At 43.5% G+C, this 19,746-nt stretch overlaps 2 protein-coding genes across 4 annotated transcripts in view; one reads left to right on the forward strand and one right to left on the reverse strand.

The window, feature by feature from the left end:
- The window catches only part of Btv (dynein cytoplasmic heavy chain beethoven), a 21,036-nt gene extending 15,427 nt beyond the window's left edge, over nt 1-5,609 (forward strand). Inside the window, exons 36-46 of the mRNA XM_071705720.1 lie at nt 46-555; nt 652-908; nt 1,015-1,215; nt 1,288-1,507; nt 1,633-1,786; nt 2,105-2,321; nt 2,502-2,935; nt 3,015-3,317; nt 3,396-3,646; nt 3,767-4,061; nt 4,266-5,609. Of these exons, the coding sequence (XP_071561821.1) occupies nt 46-555; nt 652-908; nt 1,015-1,215; nt 1,288-1,507; nt 1,633-1,786; nt 2,105-2,321; nt 2,502-2,935; nt 3,015-3,317; nt 3,396-3,646; nt 3,767-4,061; nt 4,266-4,552 (3,129 nt within the window). The 3' untranslated portion in view covers nt 4,553-5,609. The remainder of the gene's footprint in view (nt 1-45; nt 556-651; nt 909-1,014; nt 1,216-1,287; nt 1,508-1,632; nt 1,787-2,104; nt 2,322-2,501; nt 2,936-3,014; nt 3,318-3,395; nt 3,647-3,766; nt 4,062-4,265) is intronic.
- Nucleotides 5,144-19,569, reverse strand: Rdga (retinal degeneration A). Of its 3 annotated transcripts, XM_071705669.1 has the most exons (11): nt 16,206-19,479; nt 14,259-14,421; nt 13,462-14,141; nt 12,951-13,345; nt 12,033-12,415; nt 11,388-11,703; nt 11,116-11,308; nt 10,699-11,031; nt 10,047-10,319; nt 9,718-9,881; nt 5,144-9,550 (listed from the first exon to the last, which is right to left on the reverse strand). In XM_071705669.1, exons 1-11 carry the CDS (start codon nt 17,204-17,206, stop codon nt 9,501-9,503), a joined length of 3,951 nt encoding a protein of 1,316 aa, XP_071561770.1. In that variant the 5' UTR covers nt 17,207-19,479; the 3' UTR covers nt 5,144-9,500. The 3 variants fall into 3 exon arrangements, with proteins under 3 accessions (XP_071561770.1, XP_071561771.1, XP_071561772.1); XM_071705670.1 differs by lacking the exon at nt 10,699-11,031 and having other exon boundaries at nt 16,206-19,565; XM_071705671.1 differs by lacking the exons at nt 5,144-9,550; nt 9,718-9,881; nt 10,047-10,319 and having other exon boundaries at nt 10,764-11,031; nt 11,103-11,308; nt 16,206-19,569.
- Nucleotides 19,570-19,746: the final 177 nt, after the last annotated feature.

Raw genomic sequence — 19,746 nt, forward strand, 5'->3', positions numbered from 1 at the left:
AATAACAATTAATCCTTAAAGAATTATGACGTTTGGGTTGCGCAGGATCCTGAGAGAGATGACGATTGGAAGAAATCAGCGATCAAATTACTAGTAACCGAACGTGAAAGATTATCGTGGAGGGCACAGGGTTTGCCGGCAGACACGGCCAGCTTGGTCGCAGCCTCTCGCGTGCTGAAAGGACCCCTGGTACCTATTTTCCTGGATCCCTCGGGAGTGGCTGTCACCTGGATCAAACGCAATTTTGGCACTAGACTCGAGATAACTCAGCCTGAAAATTCCAAGTTCTTGACGACTCTGGAGCTCGCTGTGCGTTTCGGGAAACCTCTGTTGGTCGAGGAATTGGTCAAGTTTCCGTCGATATTGTTGCCCATGCTTCGTCGAGGATCGCTCAGATTGGGCGATCGTATTCTGCCGGCTCAGGAAGGCTTTCAACTCTTCCTGGCCACTAGGAAGAACCAATTGGAAGATATTCCGAAGGAAGCCGATGCTGTGTTATGCGAGATCACGCTCGGCGCCGGTACGAAAAGCCTGGCAGAAAGATTTGTGGAGAAGGTATGAGAAAATTAATAAATATGCAGTGATTTCGGATATGGCATTTCTATCTGATTTTCTTTTATATTCGGATCATTAACGATACTGTCACATCAGCTCCTACTAAACGAAACGCCGGAGCTCGAGGCGCAGAGAAGAGAAGCCTTGGAGAGGGAAGAAAGATTGTCCGGAGAGCGGGACGCGGCCAGGCTAGATGTGCTGAGCCAATTAGCTACTGCCAGAGGCCAAGATCTTTTACAAGAATCCCAAGAACAAGGAGGTCTCTTGTTTTCATTGGAAGCAACGCAGTCTAAGGCGAAAGAGATAGCGATCGCGCTCGAAGCGAGTAGACGAAGTTTAGAAGAAGTCTCAAGGTACTTTTAGAAATTTTAACACTACTTCTATATTAAAAATATTGTACTAATATTGATGTTGGTATCAACACCTGAAAATAACGCTGTTTTTGTCCTCTTCTTTTAGGCGTGCCAAAAGTCACGAAAAGTTCGCGCAGTTTGCCGCTAATGTCTATGAGACTATCCAAGGGTTGACACTCCTCAGCTCTTTGTATGTCATCTCCACAGAAGCCTATACCGATATCTGCTTGAAAGCGGTACAGGATGACATTTCTTTCACGAATGAAGACAGAGAAAAGCGGGAATCACGAGGTCTAATCGAGAAACGGTACGCACATGTTTATTCTGATCGATAAATGAAATGATAAATGCAAGATCGTCACGCAGTCTGTTGTATCAGGTTGATAACTCTGACGTTTCACCATTGCGCGAAGGCGGTCTACAGGAAGCATAGACTTCCGCTGGCGTTGCACATGGCGTTGTCGTTAAACCCAGTGCCGGATGTTGAGAGAAATCTCTTGTTTGACAGTGGCGTCGATAATTCGGACTTCGAGTTACCTGAATGGATACCGGACGAACGACGCGAAGCTGTGCAAGCCTTAGGCTCTTCTCTACCCAACGTATGTATATGATGTCTTCAGTAAATAATTGAAAGTTTTGTTAAATTAATTTCACTACCATGAACAGTTTGAATAAAGCAGATTTGAATTTTTACTGACGTCGATATCATTTTTCTTTTTCAAAGGTAGCCGTTAGGATGAAATCTTCCTGGCTGAACGATATTTCCGATATTTATGCTGACAAGGGACTCAGCGCCTTTCAAAAAGTTTTAGTCGTTAAGGCTCTACGGCCTGACTATTTGCACACCGCACTTTCCAAATCAGCTGCGAAGCAATTAGGCAAGTGCCAGATTATGCGATAAAATTATTTCGAATTTCGCGTATATTTAAACATTTTAATGTCATTGCAACTTACAATTCTAAAATCCATACACTCGAAGAATATACAAACGATCTGAATTCAAGAAAAACGAATAATTTGAATATTATATACAAACAGAACCTTTTATTATTTTTATTTCAAGAATGAACATATGCTTGAAACAATTAATACTACGTTTATTTTGAGATTCTTTCAAAAATTGTAAATTTACCGAATTCTTTTTCGCGCGATCGACTCTTTCAAGCAAATTTAATTTTTAAATCTATTTGCGAAAGGCGTGAAGGATTTGGCACCACCTCTATGGACATTGAGCACAGTCGCTCAGGAAAAGGCGGGGACGTATCCTGTGCTGTTACTTTTATCGCCGGGAACTGATCCCGGTCCCGAGCTCAGTGTATTAGCCGAGAAACACACCTCCGCTGGATTTACCGAGGTATCTCTAGGCCAAGGACATGTCACGCAAGCTGAATTGGCGCTGGAAGCCGCATGCAGGTAAAATCTCATAACTTCCGAAAGGATCGTGATGCAATATGTACAATATTATATGAGTAAAAAAACTTTAAAATGCTTTATCTTGCTTTAATAAAAATTATTAAAGATAGAAATAGAATTTTAATTGAAAGTATACGATCTTGTCGAATACTAAATAATATATCCATCATTACTTTGCAGAAACGGTGGTTGGATATTGCTAAGCAACTTGCAGCTCGCTCTAAACTGGCTGCCGCGACTGGAAAGTTTGCTTCGCTCGCCGATGTGTACCACGAACAAGAATTCCTCCACGAGGATCTGGCTGACCACCGAGGAGTGTTCCGGATTCTATCCGGGTTTAGCGGGGCTCTGTCTGAAACTGGCGTATGAACCGCCCGAAGGCGTGAAGAGGAATGTGAGAAAATCGCTGCAACAGCTGCGACAGTCGCAACGTAACAGCGACGATGTCGCGGCCACTACGTTGGTACTCGCCTGGTTACACGCGACGCTTCAAGAACGACGAAACTTCGTTCCTCAGGGTTGGATCAGACCGTACGAGTGGAACGAGTCGGATCTCGAGGCTGCCTACGAATTGGTGGTAAAGGACGTGGCAAAGGAGAAACGATCGCAACAAGGTATGTGAAACGTAAACGTACATAAGTAATTTTAACATCTTATACGATCGATGTATCAAGTATATGTTGGCATGGAAAGGGGATTGGCAGATCGGTAGAGGTCTGCTCGACGTTGCGGTTTACGGCGGCCGGCTCCAGGATGCCTATGACGCAAGGGCATTGCGCTCGATGATACGCAACGTGTGGTCCAGAGATATTTTTGAGGGACGCCGGAAGCTGGGAGACGCGTTGAAAGTAACCGACATGACGATGGGTGATCTATTAAAGTCATTAGAGAATTTGGACGACGTTGATTCGCCGAAAGAGTACTTCGGACTCCCTGCTAACGCTCATAGGGCATGGGAAAGGGCTGCTGCGGAACAAGCCCTGACGTATCTCAAAGGTATCTTTAAAGTTTTATTCTTATATCTAAGTCATCCAAGTTCTCGACATCAACTAATACATTTGAATTATTCTCAAGGTATCTTGATGAAGTCCTTCAGCAACAGCGAAGGAACTAGCGATAAATTAGAAAAGTCGAAAGTCCAACAAGATCTAAAGGAAATTATGGAACGACAATGTTCTTTGACGTTCACGTGCGATACAGGTGCCATAAGCGAGCGGAAAGGAAACCCTTTGCAAGATTTTTTCATCGATGAAATCGATCTTACGAAAAAGTTGTTGCACATTGTACAAACGGACATGGACACGCCTTCTTTTGACGATAACGAGGTAAGGCAGATTTCGTTTTTGAGAACTGTATTTCTATATAATTATTTCAATACAACGATAATTATAATTATATTTTTTTTTTCATAATAATAATGGTAATCATTACATTTATGATTCAAGACTCCCAAGCATTGGTTTGCGGAATGGCGAACGGGCCCGAAGAATACCATTCAATTCGTGAAAGCGCTCTTGTCCAAATACGAAGCACTAAAATCCTCAGCGATAAATGTACCCCGTCGAGTTGATTTATCCCAGCTGTCCCGACCACGGGCTCTTCTAACCGCCCTAAAGCAACATACCGCACGAGAGCTCGGTCATCCGTTGGAAACGCTTCATCTCCGTGCCAATTGGACCGAGAATCGTACGAACAAAGAGTGGCAGGTATCGCTCCAGCTCGAGGGTTTACTCATATCAGGTAAGTTTGATTAATTATGTTATCAGACTCAACGGAATTTGATCCAGTATTCACAGTATCAAGTTCTTATTTATTATATAATTAAGTAACAAGAATCACATTTGACAATTTTTGAAAACTTTTAGATCATATCGAAAAAGTCTAGAGTCTAGAATACTGTTATAAATAAAAGAGAAAACGGTCTACGCAACGCTTTTCTTACAGGAGCCTCGATCGAAGAAGGTGTCTTGAAGGATCTGGACGCAAATTCAGCAGCGGTCGCGGTCGCCCCGACATGCCAAGTGGCGTTTATGCCGGAGGAATACTCGGACGATAAATCCGGCGACGACAATCTTTCCGCTCTCGAGGATACGTATCGGCAAGATTATCTGAGCATACCGGTTTATACAAGTGTTCAACGGGAGGCTCTAATTTGTTCGTTACCGATCACGTGCCCGCGAGAAGAATGCGACGCATGGTTACGCCGTGGCGTCATCCTGTATCTGCGATAAGTAGCTTTCGTAATCGTTCCCAATTAAACCGATGAAGATGAAGATATGAATAATTATTGTTAAATGCTAGCTATTAAAAGATATGCATTTGTATTCACATTTAATCTTGCTGAAAAACGTAGACTCTCACTCTGTACAATCCTGTGAGGTGAGTTTAAACTTTTTATTTATTTGGTCGTCAGATATGTTTATTTGTCAAATATAATTTAGATCAATAAAGCTCGTAAATAAATAGCTTTCGTAATAATCCCCGATGAAGATGAAGATACGGGATGATTTGCAAATAGGCGTTACCAGACGTTAAACCAGATCTCTAACAAAAGCAAATATTTTCACATACTGGGTACTATAAAGGATATTTATTTATATTTATTTATTTAAATAAAAGATATTTATTTATATTTATTTAATCTCGACAAGAAACATGGGTTTCTAATCTGTAGTCCTAAGGCATTTTAAACTGTTTATTCAGTTGTTCGTCAAATATAATTGAGATCAATAAACTTTGCATGTATAATTTGGCTCGATCGAATAAAGAGACGAGGGCGAAGGGGGGAGGAAGTATATATACCGCATGTCAATACATACGTGTGAATTGAACAATACGCTTATTATTATTAAAAATACATAGAGATATGTCGGAAATTTTTCGGGAGGTAATGTTACGCGGGACGTATCATCCCTAACGGCAATCAAGTTTCGTACGCGAAAATTCTTCTACCGGAGTTTGGAGTCGTTCCTTCCTTACGTTCCGCCGTTTCTCGTGGAACGTCTCAAGAACGGTCCGGTAGCGTGAGTCGTTTCGTTCAATAGATTTAAAATTACAGATAATACAGCGATATCTTTCATTTTAATAAAATTAAATGGTCATTGGTTGGTCCGCCCAAGCCTTTCCCACGAGACTTAGAAATTTATATATACAAGCACACGACGTTCCCCCGCGCCGCGTAATACGCGCGTGTCGCGTATTGAGAAATGTATCGATGTGTTCACATGAAAACTGTAAAGTTCAGTTCCTACATTCTTGTAGAAAATAAAAGCTACGGTTGTATCATTACGGGGCTGGAAATATATTGGTGAACCGAAACTGTTTCTCTCGAAAATATCTGTGGAGACACACGTTCGGAAGAACTGACAGGCGAATGGACAGAATTCATTTCGATGAGTATAATCTCTAGAATAGTTAGGAAATTCCGTAGAATTCGAATCTATGTACTATTTAATATTTCGTAACATTTTTCAATATAACTGGACGACATTGAAGTTCGTTCGTACCGAGAGCTTCGAGGTATTGTAATTTGTATATTGGAACCCGAGGCAGAAATATCCGTTCATTGTTATTCTCACGCGAGAATCGATTTTGGACCGAAGGAAATTTACTTACTGAATGTAAATGCATTTGTACATCTATAGTCGAAACTTATTTTCTACGATAGGAAAGAGAAGTTTAATGGAAGTAAGGCTCACTCGAGACGCTCTGTCGTCCAGTGCAATCAAGTACAACGAACTTTAAAATTACGAACACGGAATAACAAGATTCTATTACGATATCGATTATAGATTTTCTACTCGACTCATAAATTTTAAAAGGGAAACAGAGAGAAATGGAACGTCAAGGATCTGGACTCCGTGCACACCAACAGAATTTTCTTACTAAGAAATCACGTTAACTTGGATATGCGCACCAGCGACGAAGGAATCGTTCTAACTAATTGATTTGAAAATTTATTAAAATTTGTGTATTGTTTAAGAAGTTATGGAAGTATTATTAGGGCGACAGAAAACTTGGAAAATTGTAAAAAGCGAAATAGAAAGCGAGAGATACAGACAGAAGAAGAAAGAGAAAAGAAGATATTTATATATATTTTAACTAATCTTAATGTTTTATATATGATATTTAGAAATTCTTTTATATTATCTATATTTGAAATATTATTTTTAATTTCTTTTTCTTCCAAATAGTTTATGCTTGTTATTTGATAATCACGTGATTAAGTGGTGCGACTCTTCTTAGATCGTGATCTTCGAAGTCGCTTGTGTGTATATCCGACATCCGTCACGTGTAAACGTATTTGCACGTGCTCGCGCGTCTACCGATAAAATGGAACGTGCGCACGGAGTCTCGTTGTTCAGACGAGACAATCTCGAATTTCAAAACGGCGAAACGGAACAAGGAGAGGGAACGGACGGGAGAGAAGGTCAGTCGCGGCCCGAGCGCTGGCTTATGCCGAAATATCGTGATTGTCGTCAATTTATTGCTCTAAAAACTTAAATCGAGATTTGCGAGCCGAGCCAGCGCTCTCACCGACGCTATATAAAGGCGTCGCTATATATCCGGGAAATCCCAATTAATTTCCCTCCTTTTCTTTCTTTTTTGTGTGTTTTTTTTTTAATCTCGAGCCTAATACTAATCCGAGAATTGAAACCGGCACGATCGCAAAGACGAGTAAGAAAACTTCGGATTGCCGCGAGAACGATTTCCACGCTCGTTCGCGGCAACGAATAGACACAATCGTCTAATGGAAAATGCACATCCCATTTTTCTGCCAGGACTTCGACAATTGGAGAGTTGGAACCTCGCGAGACCGCACCGGTTCCAATGCCGGTTCGCGTTATCGGGCACTAAAACTAACGCTACTCGCATTCTCCGTTCTCGAATGTACATTACACGCGTATATATGCCCGATAACGTGCGCCCTACGTACTTTTACACGGTCCTAAAACGATCCCTACAACGATTCTACAACGATCCTTTCAAGTTTATTTAAGTTAATCTCTCGTTTTAAATTCTCTCTTTTTATCGATACAATGGTACAACAGGTACGGATCGCGAAAGGCATTTCTTCTTAAATACTCCAAAAGAGCAGTAAAGATAAGCGAGGACGTTCTAGACATCGCGCCCCTCCTCCACCGCGAGCGCGTAGTCGATTTTTCTCAAGAGAAAATCGATGAAAGACCGATGTTCGTAATTTACACCGTTACAAATCGCGGCCTAACGAAACCATATAAGAAGTAAAACCCGCCCGCTGTTACAATAGCTCACCGTCTTCTTAAGTCGTGGTCGAACACAAAAGTTTCGTAAGTTATCTACATTCTCGCGTGAAACTTAACTTAACTTATAACTTAACGGCCAATAAAACAGCGGCAATTCTTTCCTCTTTTACACGCTAAAAACGTGGTATCAAGATTTCACTTGAGTTAACATGACGATTTTCTTAGCGAGATAAGGACAATTAGAAAATCGCTCATGTGCAAGATTTAAAGGAGTGCGCGACTCCTGCGATACTAACACTCAATAGTCTCGATACACCGTACATATTTTCCATTTTGAGATGAGGAATAATTTAAAAAAAAAATTGAAACAAAATATTCTCAAAAGTCACCTCTCGCGTGTTAAAAGAAGCTGAATACTTTCGCAACAATTATCATTTTCTTTTCACACATTTCTCTCTCACATATTAGCATTTAAAATCTACGGATAACTCGGTCGTTCGATCACATTCGATAGACCCCTCGCTCCCGAATTATTTCTCCATTTTACAACGAACGAAGCGAATACGAACTATTGAGCATCAGTATACGAATGATATCTGATAATGAGGGAAAGAGATAAAAACAGAGGACGTACTCGCCCCGCCGCGTACGAAATCGTCACACCCACACACGTTCAAAGTAGAATATAAATTGGGTTTCTCTAGGGGATCACAGAAGTATCGATAAGTAAACGGGCTCGATTAAGACGCGCGAAAGAAAGAAATCGTTGCGTGCACGATCGGTATTGACTTGTGAGCGGCGTCCTTTCTTTAGTTATAGTATACGCGCAAATCCGAGCGATGAGCGCCTCAAAAACTCTACACGTATATGTACATAGATCTTATACATATCAATCCGACAGAAAAATAATTGTAGTAACAGTATAATAGTAATAGCAATAGTACGATAATATTGATAGACTGCGTCTAACTACTAATTGGTGTTCGTACGTTGATCCCTTTTTACATTTTGGTATTTATAGAATGTATCTCCGTTCTCATCGTGGTTCTCCCACTAAAATTATCCTCTATTCTCCCTGGATTAAAACTAACAGATTATCGATTCGCTTGTAGCACCCATTTCGAGTGGAGACTATGAACGTTTCGTATATATATATATATATATATATACATATATACTTTTGCACATGCTCCAACATGAGACAGTCAATCTCCGTTTGGCATTATCGTTAATGTTCCTTCATGACTCAGTCAGTTGGCACAGCTTTAACGTTTCATCACCGGACTGAGCTCCACAAAAACAGTCGTCCGTTCTCTTTAATCGCGCAAATATGATGGCCGGCCCATTTTGTCTGTTTATTTTGCACGAGATTGTAATGTTGATAGAATCTTTCGCAAATATATAATGTGGGTGTATTTATACACATATATATATTATATATATATACAAAACTGACTGTCTCATTTCGGACCGGAGAGACGTTAAATGTCGTACGAAAAATAAATTTTTGCTCGTTCTTAGGAACAATTTTAGGTGCTCCCTGACCGATTATGGTCCACTTGCCGAGTACGTGAATGTAAGTAAAGCTACAAGCCTCGGGCAAGTTTACGAATGAGAAAAATAAGGACTTATTATCGATTAGAAACAACTACATAGTTACGTATTATATGTATGCGCGTGTACGTGTGTGTGTCCTGTGTATGTATGTGTAGATAAATTATGTGATAATTGTGTCCTAGAGAGTGATTTTCGAAGTATCGACAAGAAAAATACGTCAGCATTTGGCAAACACGTAATCGTCGACGTTAAACAGACGAAGGATATCAGATTATCACGTAGCGATTTACGTTACGAAAAAAATGCCGCAAAAAAGCGTCGTCGGAACGTCGACAACAGCGGCTCTTACGTCACAGTCGTTCAGGGCGGTTCAGGCCGTGGCGATCAACGCTGAAGGTCAGAGATCGCTCTCCATCTCGTCCGTCGCTAATTGAAAGTGCTCTTGACCTGGTGACACACATAATTACAATTCGTATATACTTAGATAGGTGCACCTAGAGTCAAATATGTTTAACGCTCTAGAGAGACGAGATTTCATTGATGAGAAACTGTCTTGAAAGAGTTTACCTTGACGAATCGAGAGGATTAAGTCTACGATCGGAAAGATTACTTACTTTGCAGATACGCAGCTAGATCGTGATCCTCCGCGATCAGCGCGAGCTGATGCGGCGTGTTACCATGCCGGTCCTTCATCATCAAAGACGCGCCACCGGCTACGAGCATACAGCAAATGGAACGACGTTTATTCTGGGCAGCTTTATGCAAAGCGGTTTGCCCTCTGAAATGGAAATAGATTACTTTTCACTCTCGTAATCAAGACGAATAGAATGCAGCGAGAATAAAAAGAAATTAAGTAACGAGAAAGACTGGAGAAATTTCAGCGATTAATATATTCAGATTAAGTTTTCAATTTTATCGTGAATTTTAATCGTCGATAACTTACTTATCATTATCGATCATGTTTAAAATTGTCGGTGGGGCGCAGGCAATAAGATATCTGACAATATCCTTGTGACCGTGCCTCGATGCCAGATGTAGCGCCGTTTGACCAGTCTCGTCGATCGACAGAAGCGAGTACCCCTTTTGATGAAGCTGCTTTAAGGTCGGCAGATCGCCGATCTTCGCCGCTCTCAGTATCTCATCGCAGCTCTTCTCGAGTAATTCAGTAGCGAATCCGTGAACTCCCGAGTTCAGGCCGAAGAGTCTGTCGCGGGGGCTGCAAAATAGAAACCGGAGGAATCCAGATTAGGGCAGTCTCTCCTCCCTCCGCACGCAAACTACTTCTGCAACGTTCGCGGGACAGGGAATAATTATTATCCGAGCAAAGATAATTGAAGCGCACGGTCGAATGAGGGTTTACGTAACGTATCGGCTCGTGTTGAGTTTTTCTTTAGAATAATCCATAATATGTCGTCGCGGTACCTTTTACACCGCCTAAAAGGCACTCGTGTGGAATAAAGGTCTACGTTACCCGCTTTGAAAGCCGCCAGTGATCTTCATTTAAAGTTGCCTGTCTCCTAACGTCGCATAGACACCCTTCTTGATAATTAACGGCACGTCCGAAGTAACGCCGTAAGAGACTCTGAGAACCTTACCTGATAAAAGCGAGAGATCGGTCCTGGTGCTGCGACTGTTCGGCACGAGCGATTGCGACGTGAGAGTTCTGCTTCAGGGACTCGCGTCTTATATGAGGGTACGACTCGCCGTTTCTGTTCTCGCTCGGCGGCACGTCCAGGGAGTTTCGACTCGCCGGATTCTTCGGTCTGACGCCGTTCTGACCTTCGGATTCTTTATCGAAGGAAACGCTCTCTGGCTGTCTGGAAAGCCTGATCTTCCCGGCGACGGACGGGTGTTCCTGCCCCCGCGTATCTTCGTTCGATCGATTCGTCTTCTCTGTCACGGCTGGCATCTCCTTTAGACGTTCGTCGCTATATCATATATCATATCATGCGTTTCGAAGGAAAAAAAAAATCTAGATGCTGGGTCTGCATGAAAATACCTCGCGTAAGTACCTTGACAAGCGGATCTGCGCGGTTTCGTCTTCCTGACTCGCGACAATCTGGCTTGGTCCCGCTCGGCCGTCGGACTGCTGCTGCACGGCGTCTTCGTCGAGGATATATACGGCATCTATGTCGGCGACATCCGTCACGTAATGCAGCTGCTCTTGGCCACGATCGATCCTGAAGAATCTTTCCGCGGTGCACGCTAAGTAACAGAAATCACATTTTGTGTATTCTTCACACACAGAGGATCGCACCGAATTGCGGATAATATTTGCACTCACAGTCAAGGAAACAGCACGAGTCCAAATTGTAATCTTTTGTCAAGAGTTTCCTCAGGCTCTCCAGATCAGTCGTAGCATCGAGATCGAGCGGTTCCGCGAGCCACGACTCTGCCACTTGCTTCAACCTCTCTTTGTTGTGATGGTACGCCTCGTAATCTGACATCTTTATTCTCATCACAGGTAGCTTCAGCCTGTCTAATCTCGCTATGTGCTGGTGCGACTTTCCCGCGTACCTTCTTTTCGCTAACATCGTTGCCTTGTTTAACATACTTAAAGTTATAATAGATGGTAACAAACGACAAGCTTCGCCGTCGACCTATAACATTACAGAAAAAAATAGATTAAATAGAGAATGATAATATTATCGGAACAGAGAATGACAAAATTTCAAGGATAAATATTATATTATACTAAAATTTCTCCTTATCCACAAATATATGATTAATATTCAACAATTAAAATCTATTATATTTTACAAAAAGAAGACGGCTTTCTTAATGTTCAAGAATCATATTGTTAAAGAAAACGACTTGCGTGATCAAAGGTAGAAAAAGAAATGCGGAACAAGATCATTCTAGACGATATCTTATGCACGAATTGTTGAAACAGCGACTATTTAAGGTGCGACACAAAAATCACGCTTGCCTGCATCGGTATAGTCTTCGTCGTGACCAGTTTGGCTTTGCTGCATTGCACTATGCAGGTACCGTGTCCACGTGCTTGCAGAAGAGGTAGCTGGTAGGTGGTCAGACCGACTACCTCGATTAAGCCATCGTCCATAGCGGGTTCTCTAGTGCCACTTCCCGCGCTCCATGGATGTGTTCCGCCACCGTAAGAGGCAATATTCAAGAACAGTATAGCGTGGACTCGGTGCTCTTTCAATTTCGGCGTCATGTCCTGACCGTCGCATTCCAACGTCACGAAATCCGAGAGGTCCTTCCACTTTGTGAGCAGCAAGTCCTTGCAGCCCATCTGTCCGTAGAACAATTTGTTCCTCATTCTGGAGTTAAACTTCTCCGGGTGAGCCTCTACAATAAATCGTAGAGGGTTTATCAGACAAAAAATCCTTTTTTACATATATACCGTTAAATGTTAAAGGATAAAATTCAAATACCTTGAGTTAAATAACATTTTGTTATTTTTAACTACCGTGTGTCGAAATTTATTTTAACATAAAACAGTATTAATTAACTCCATTGATTTAGTAAAATTAACATTGTTTTAGTTAAATTAATGACATATTGAGTAGACGCAGTAGCGATCTATAGGAATGGTTTAAAATTACTCAAAGTGAGTATAATTTGACACTACAAATGTAACGGTATATTTTATACGAGGTACAAGAAAGGTCTGACTTAATTACGAGGCAAACAAAAGAAGAGGAAATGAGGTCAGAGCTCTCGAGATCGCGTTTTGACCTCACCGAAATCACAGAGCGGAACCTTGATCGGCCATGCGATCGATTTCCTGTCCGAACTAGGACAACTGCTATATATTGACTTGATACTTTTGGCATAATAATATAATCGGTAGTGCGAATAAAAATTTGGAGTTGGATCTCACCTCGTGCTTCGTGAAACTCGAGGGCGATGTGAGCGTCTACACCGAGGGAGAAGTAATTGTTAACAACATTGAGCGGCAGGCTTTCCTTGCCCTTGCCACCATCGTCGTCGTTCTTGGCATCGAGGTTCCTCTCGACTTGCAATTGCCATCTGTCCAACAGGGTGGTCTCGCTGTCACTTATGCTCGTTAAGATCTTGCCGATTGGCTCGTCCTTGTAACCGCCGCCCCATCCCAACGCTCTCGCTAGATCGTTTCCGGTGCCCAGAGGAAGTACCCCGACCGCTGGCGCTGGATAAGCACCGATTTGATCCAGAATCGATAGGACCCAACCGACCGTACCGTCACCGCCGCAGGCCAATACGCGCAAATTAGGGACCTTCTTGAAGAGTTCCAATCTGCAAGATCAATATTTTTGTTTAGTTAACTTGATTTGATTATGTTGATTCAGTCTTTTCTTTCTCCCTGTATCGTGCGTCATCCTTGCCAGTCGTTGAGATGTATTTTTACTCACCCCATTCTTGGACCACCCTGCGTCAGATCGAAAACCTGTCTTGGATTGAGCAGCCACTGAAACTTTTGCAGCAATTTCGCTCCCTGATTACCGCCGGACTTTGGATTTATAAAAACCAACACCGGCTTTACGGTAGCCGAGGGTATGGGCTTAACGATCCACAACTCTCCCTGATCCTTTTCCTTTCCCTTTTCTTTCTCCTTCTCCTCCTTCTCCTTTTCTTTGTTTTTCCGGCGGTAAGACGAGCCATCGCCGGATTTCTTCCTTCTGGGTGATCTTCTCAGGCTACTCTTGAAGCTACCTTTACGAGGGAGTTTGATGATCCACGACGGCGGTACTACAATCGATGCGTGAGTGCCCAATTCGCACATCTCGCCTATTTTCTGTACGTTGAAGCACGTCTCCCTGTTGTGGTAAGCGGCCTTGCACCAGCTGCAGCTCACCGCCACGATCTCCCTGGAGCTAAAGCTGAGCTTTGATTGGAACGACTTGCCGCAGTTGGCGCACTTGCCTTTCTGCGATCGTCGATGGACCCAGTGATGATGGGTTGTCGTTTGCTCGCGATACTGACGCACCCCTACATCGCGAAAACTCGACTTGCAGGCGAACTCTAAATTTCCGACGCAGCAGGCGTGAGCCACTACGCGACAAGCCGGACACTTCAACCGGGGTCCGTGTTTCTGAAAGGGAGAAGGAAGAAAAGGCACATATAATGATCCGATTGATCAAAATCTCTGATGCGTCTCTTGTTCTTAAAAGCATCCTTTTATTCTCTCCGCATTATCTTTCAGACTTACGGAACAGTCATTGACGTAACAGAAGTCACCGGACGTAGCGGTTGGTACCCAAAGATGTTCCCCATTAATCGCATTTGGACCCCAATCTGGAGTCGACCGAGGTTCACGATGACCACTCGAGCCACCCCCTTCTCTGCTATCTTCTCTACTATCCTCTCTCCCTCTAAAATCATCGCATCAAACGCTCATAAAACTTCTTTCGACTTAATTAATTCCCATTAACTATTATATATAACAGTTAAAATATCTATTTTAACTGTTTTATATATATATATATATATATATATATATATATATGTATATATATTATTGTCAAATTAAAAAATTATCGCGAAGAAAAATAGTTTAATTTTTACGTCTGACGATGTCACAATTTATTTGCCATAAAATGTCTGCCAAACGTAATTTTGTATTTACATGTAAAATTCATCTGTATCATACTGAAATAAGAAATGATACAGAAGAGATGGAAAGCACATATATCATCGTATACATAATTAAAATTCCCCTTGCACGTGCTTCTTTTATAAGGACCCACAAACGCGGGCACGAAATCATGTCGTATCTTTGAAATAGTAAGAATGTCCTCAAAAATTTAAGCTGTGTTGAATAATTGAAGTTCACCTTTCTCTGCCGTGGTATATAAAACACGCATCCGAAATTAGAATACAAAAACTTAACGATCACAGCTTTTTAGGTGCGAGCCTTTTTGATGTGGAATATCTTAATATGCGTAGTAATAAATAAATAATGATAATAATCATGGCGCACGAAAGGTGCGTGCGACACTCCGCTTATAGCTCTTTGATCGATATCCTTTAAATATTTAATACTCCGCGATAACAGAGAGAGAGAGAGAGATTACTTCGTCTTTGTTTTTAATACATAAACATAGCTTTTTCGGAGATACTCAGTGTTACATTTTTCCAACTTATGGAAATGTTATGGAAATGTCCGAAATAATAATTTATGAGAAGTAACGCTATGCGCTATGCCCCTTTCAAGAGTTTCAAGTAGAATCGTAAATACTGGCAAGAGACGGAAATAGCAACGCGATAATAAAAGTCTTTCCCTGCTTATTTTTTTAAACCCACTTTAGATGATCTATAAGTCGCGTCAGAATTCAGGATAGAGTGTTCTATTTATAACGTTATATACCATATATTTTTGTGTTTATTTTACATATGTGTTGCAATATGCGTGAAACACGAAAATGCTTGCAACGTAGAAAAAATATTTAGATTTTTTCGTTTTAAACTAAACTAACTAAAGGTATATTTTAGTGAAAATAATTTTATACATACAGAGTACAAGAAGTTTAAAGTAAAAATATAAATAGGTATAATAAACAAAGAATTAATAAAAAAGATGGTAGAAATATAAATTATCTAATATATTTTTAATCCACATAATTAGAAATGTGATTTTAATCACGAGTCATTTTCATTCATACAAATCAATATTATATAGATTATAAATTTTCACATTTTATGAAAGAAATTTAATGTATCTATGCCCATTTTTTATTCCAAAAAATTCGATGCTTCTACCATCTTTTCTAACAGCCAGATTAAATCTATACTATACTCAAGATGCATAATTTCATCACAAAATCATTACAAAAATTTAAATATAAAATAATTTTATACGGTTTAATTCATGCATCACACGATAGCTAAAATTTAATTTAAATGAAGTATACAGTAAAAAAAAAGAGAAAACAAACGACGATGACAAGCGATATTATTTGCGACAGATGACTGCTTATGCATCCTAAATTTGACAATCAATAAATAAAGTTTAAGTGCTAAAAATCGCGCAACAAAATTAAAATGTCCAACTTAGAAATGTGCTCGTCAACGCAATCCAAGATCGCGTTGCACGATGTGCTCGGAACAAAAGAACACTCCGAGGGGGTCGCAGCTCCATCTAATCAGACGTACCCACCCTATCGAAGGTCGCGGCTCCTTCCCAGGTAGCAGCGCCGTGTACCTCGTCCTCGCGTCCGTCGGCAGCACGATGTCGACGCTCTTCGACCTGATGCTCTGCTGCGGCACCGCCAACGAGTCCGCATTGGCTGCGCCGCCGTTCTTATTGTTATTGAAACACGAATCCACGGAAGCGGCGCGGTCCCGCTTCAGCTCCGGCACGGTCAGAAAAATGTCACGCACGACGAACTTGGACCCGGGCGGCGGCTCGACGGGCTCGTTCTCCTCATCGTCGTCGTCGTCGTCCGCTTCCGACGAAGCAGTTGCGGCTGACACGAGAGCGGGCAGATGCTCCAGGGGGAAGGTGGTCAGGGCCTCCTGCCTGGACAGCCTGCGCTGCCTCTCCGGGAACTCTGGCCTGACCTCGGAGTCCGGCCCGGCAGGCGTATCTTCGGGTGGGACGTATCGCGACGACTCGCCCTGGTCATTGTCGGACGTCAGGGTGACCCGGATCTCCGGGCTGCCATCTCTCTTTGTCTCATCCTCGCGGTCCGACTCGTTCTCGGACTGATCCGTGCTATCGGTCTCGATCTCGCTGGCGTCGGCCTCGTCCTTGGCGATATCCTCGGCCAGCCAGAGGCTCCGGTACTCTTCGACGCAAGCACAGTGGTAGCATCCGGAGACTTGGATGATCGGCGTTTCCGGTCGTTCAATTCCACCTGCCGGGAGTTGCTGGCTCGCGGCCGAGCCGGAATACGCGTCGAAGCTCTTGGAACGTTGACCGGTCAGCTGCGGCACTTTCAGGGTCGAGGAGCCCCTCCTGCCGCGTATGGAGTCTTGAGATCTCGCCGGGGAACATGTGGAGGACGACGAGGAGGTAAGGTCCTGCCTCGTCTGCAACTGTATCTCGTCGAAGGAGGCCGACCTGATCTGCTTGGGCACCTCGAGGCTAGATTGGGATTTCATTTCCGCCCCCGTTGGAGTGCGCGACCTTTTGAAGGTCGAGCGCAACTTCTGCATCGTCGCTTGATAGCTACCTGGTGATGCTGTCGTCCGCAATGCCGGACGTTCCGCTGCTCTCCCTCAACGAAAATGACTTCCCGGACGCGACACGAGCGGCCGTGTTGCTTTCCTCGCTCTCTTCCTCGTCCCCGAGGCTGGATTTGCCGCCGTGTTCCGCTCCCTGTTCCTGGATCGTCTTCCGCTTGACCGACGACTGGGTCGTCTGATTATATCTCGAGAATGATAACGCTGACGATGACGACGACGACGACGACGATGCGACCGTCTCTTTTTTCGGCTTGGACTTAGCTGCCGATTTGCAGCCCATTCTAAGTACCTTCGCCGCCAGCGTTACACTGAAATTCTGGAGTTTTCAAAGGTAAATACTCGTAAACTGTTTGTATAATGGATGTCAAACGTCAGACCACAATGGAAAAGCAATATCGAGAGACCACTCGGGCCACGTGGGAAGGAGAGGAGAAATATACAGGCTGGAGTTTACAGCTGTTTCTCAAAGTCCGGCACGATCTCTTCACGTATGAAGAGCTTTATTTTGAAGCGACCTGAGTCGCGTGTGTAGAAACGTATGGTCGATTTTGGTTCGTTTTTGGTTCGTTGACAGTCGATGTTGCTCGAAATATTTCCTCGCTGCATTCGTATATTTCGAGATTGCTTCGAAATTGCGTGGGAACGAAATTCGGAATGATCGCTCTCGGTCATTTTCCAGCATCGCAGCGAAGCTTTACGGCTTCGCGTGTTCGGCTCGAAATATCAATTGTTGAAATGACAGGTGCGTGACAACCAGCGGCGCGTGAATTACAATGAAAATTATCTCGTTACATTCGGCGAGAATGATCCCGGCAAGCTCGACTCGGTGATTAATCTACGTGGGCGAACTTTCATCCGTCATTTGTTCGCTTTCTGCGTTTGTCCACCCTCGCAACCACTCTCGCAATCACTCTCTCTCTCTCTCTCTCTCTCTCTCTTACACACATACACGCTCTCTCTCTTTCTCTCTGTTTCTCTCTCTCTACCTTTCTATCTCCCCTTTTCTTTCCTCGCTACCGCCCCTCACGGCGCGGCTCTCTCCTCTTGAGTGACTGGCACCATCGATCGAGTTTTCCAGCACCGGAATTTATTTTCACGGTGACGCGTGATAATCGCGGTCGCCGATACGATGAAGTCGTGAGCCTTACTGCCGCGGCACGAGGCGAAATCGTGCCCCGATAATTCCGTGATCGGAGATCGATCGATTCTCATTGTCACCATCGCGGGATGTTCCAGTCAGCCGGAGCCGTCTTGAAGATGCTTCCGCGCTCGTCGATGATAAGCGTTCTTCGTTGAGAATATCGACGATCGATCGAACGTCAACGATAACGAAGACCAAAACTCCACGAATTCTTTCGGGACGGACGATCGTTCGATGCTAAGAGCACGTCGACGAATATTCACCGAGGCTGTTCGGTGTTCCGAACGACCTTCGCCACGTCGTCGGTCGATCCATACGCTTGATCAATGATAGAGCACATTCCACGAAAGCTCGCGCACCGCTCCACTCTCGTCATCCTCTAGATTCGTCTCTTCCTCTCTTCCTTTCTTCCTTTCTCTCCCTCTCTCCTCTCTCTAGCTCTCTTTCTTTTCTCTCTCTCTCTCTCTCTCTTCTTTTTTCAGGAAGCGCAGTTTCTTTCGAATAAGGAGCACCTACGCACCGTCCACGAGCCGAACGCCTCGTTGCGCGAGGGATGAATTCAACGTGGTCCTCTCCCTCCGAATTTTTCGTTCCTCGCTCGCAGCCCCTTCCGGAGTCCGCGCATCCCGAACGGTCTCTCGAGCCCTCTCTTCATACAAGTCGCGTGTTTTCGCGACCCGCGAGACAAACGTATGGTGGTACGATCTCAAATTGGGCGACGGCGACGGCGACGACGACACGACACGATACGACGCGGCGCGGCGAGTTTGCCGGTCGGACTAACGCAAGCCAGGGCTCGTCGATGACCGATGTTGAAAGGGGTGAGAGAGAACGCGGGCGGCCGTACGTGTGCGCCCCCGTCCTCCTCCGTTCCTCCCCATCGTCGGGGTCCGCTCATGCGCCCTCCGCGACGGATCACCTCTCGCGAAGGTGTCATGATCATGCGCGCAATAATATAAAGCGTATTGGCCAGGAATCGAGGTTCATACAGTAAAAAAAACAGAGAGAGAGATAGAGAGAGAGAGAGAGAGAGAGAGAGAGAGAGAGAGAGAGAGAGAGAGAGAGAGAGAGAGAGAGAGAGGGTCTATACGAGACCGGTAGTCATCGAGCGGTGTTAATGGCGTTTGTATTATTTGGATATTCGAGATATATAACACGAATATCGTGTTTCGTAACGTTTTGTTTGTTCGTTCGAAAATATGAATTTAATGGGGATTTATTGGTATAGTTTGAATCTCTCTCTCTCTCTCTCTCTCTCTCTCTTTCTCTCTTTCCCTCTCGTCTTCAAAGAAAACCAAGTACCATTTCCACTCGCATAGCTTTCCCATTATAAAATAAACTATCATAAAGTAAACATCACAAAGCAAAA

Source organism: Temnothorax nylanderi, unplaced genomic scaffold, assembly GCF_030848795.1.
Source record: "Temnothorax nylanderi isolate EJ_2023f unplaced genomic scaffold, tnyl_v1.0 TNYL_tig0047_pilon, whole genome shotgun sequence".
Classification (NCBI taxonomy): domain Eukaryota; kingdom Metazoa; phylum Arthropoda; class Insecta; order Hymenoptera; family Formicidae; genus Temnothorax; species Temnothorax nylanderi.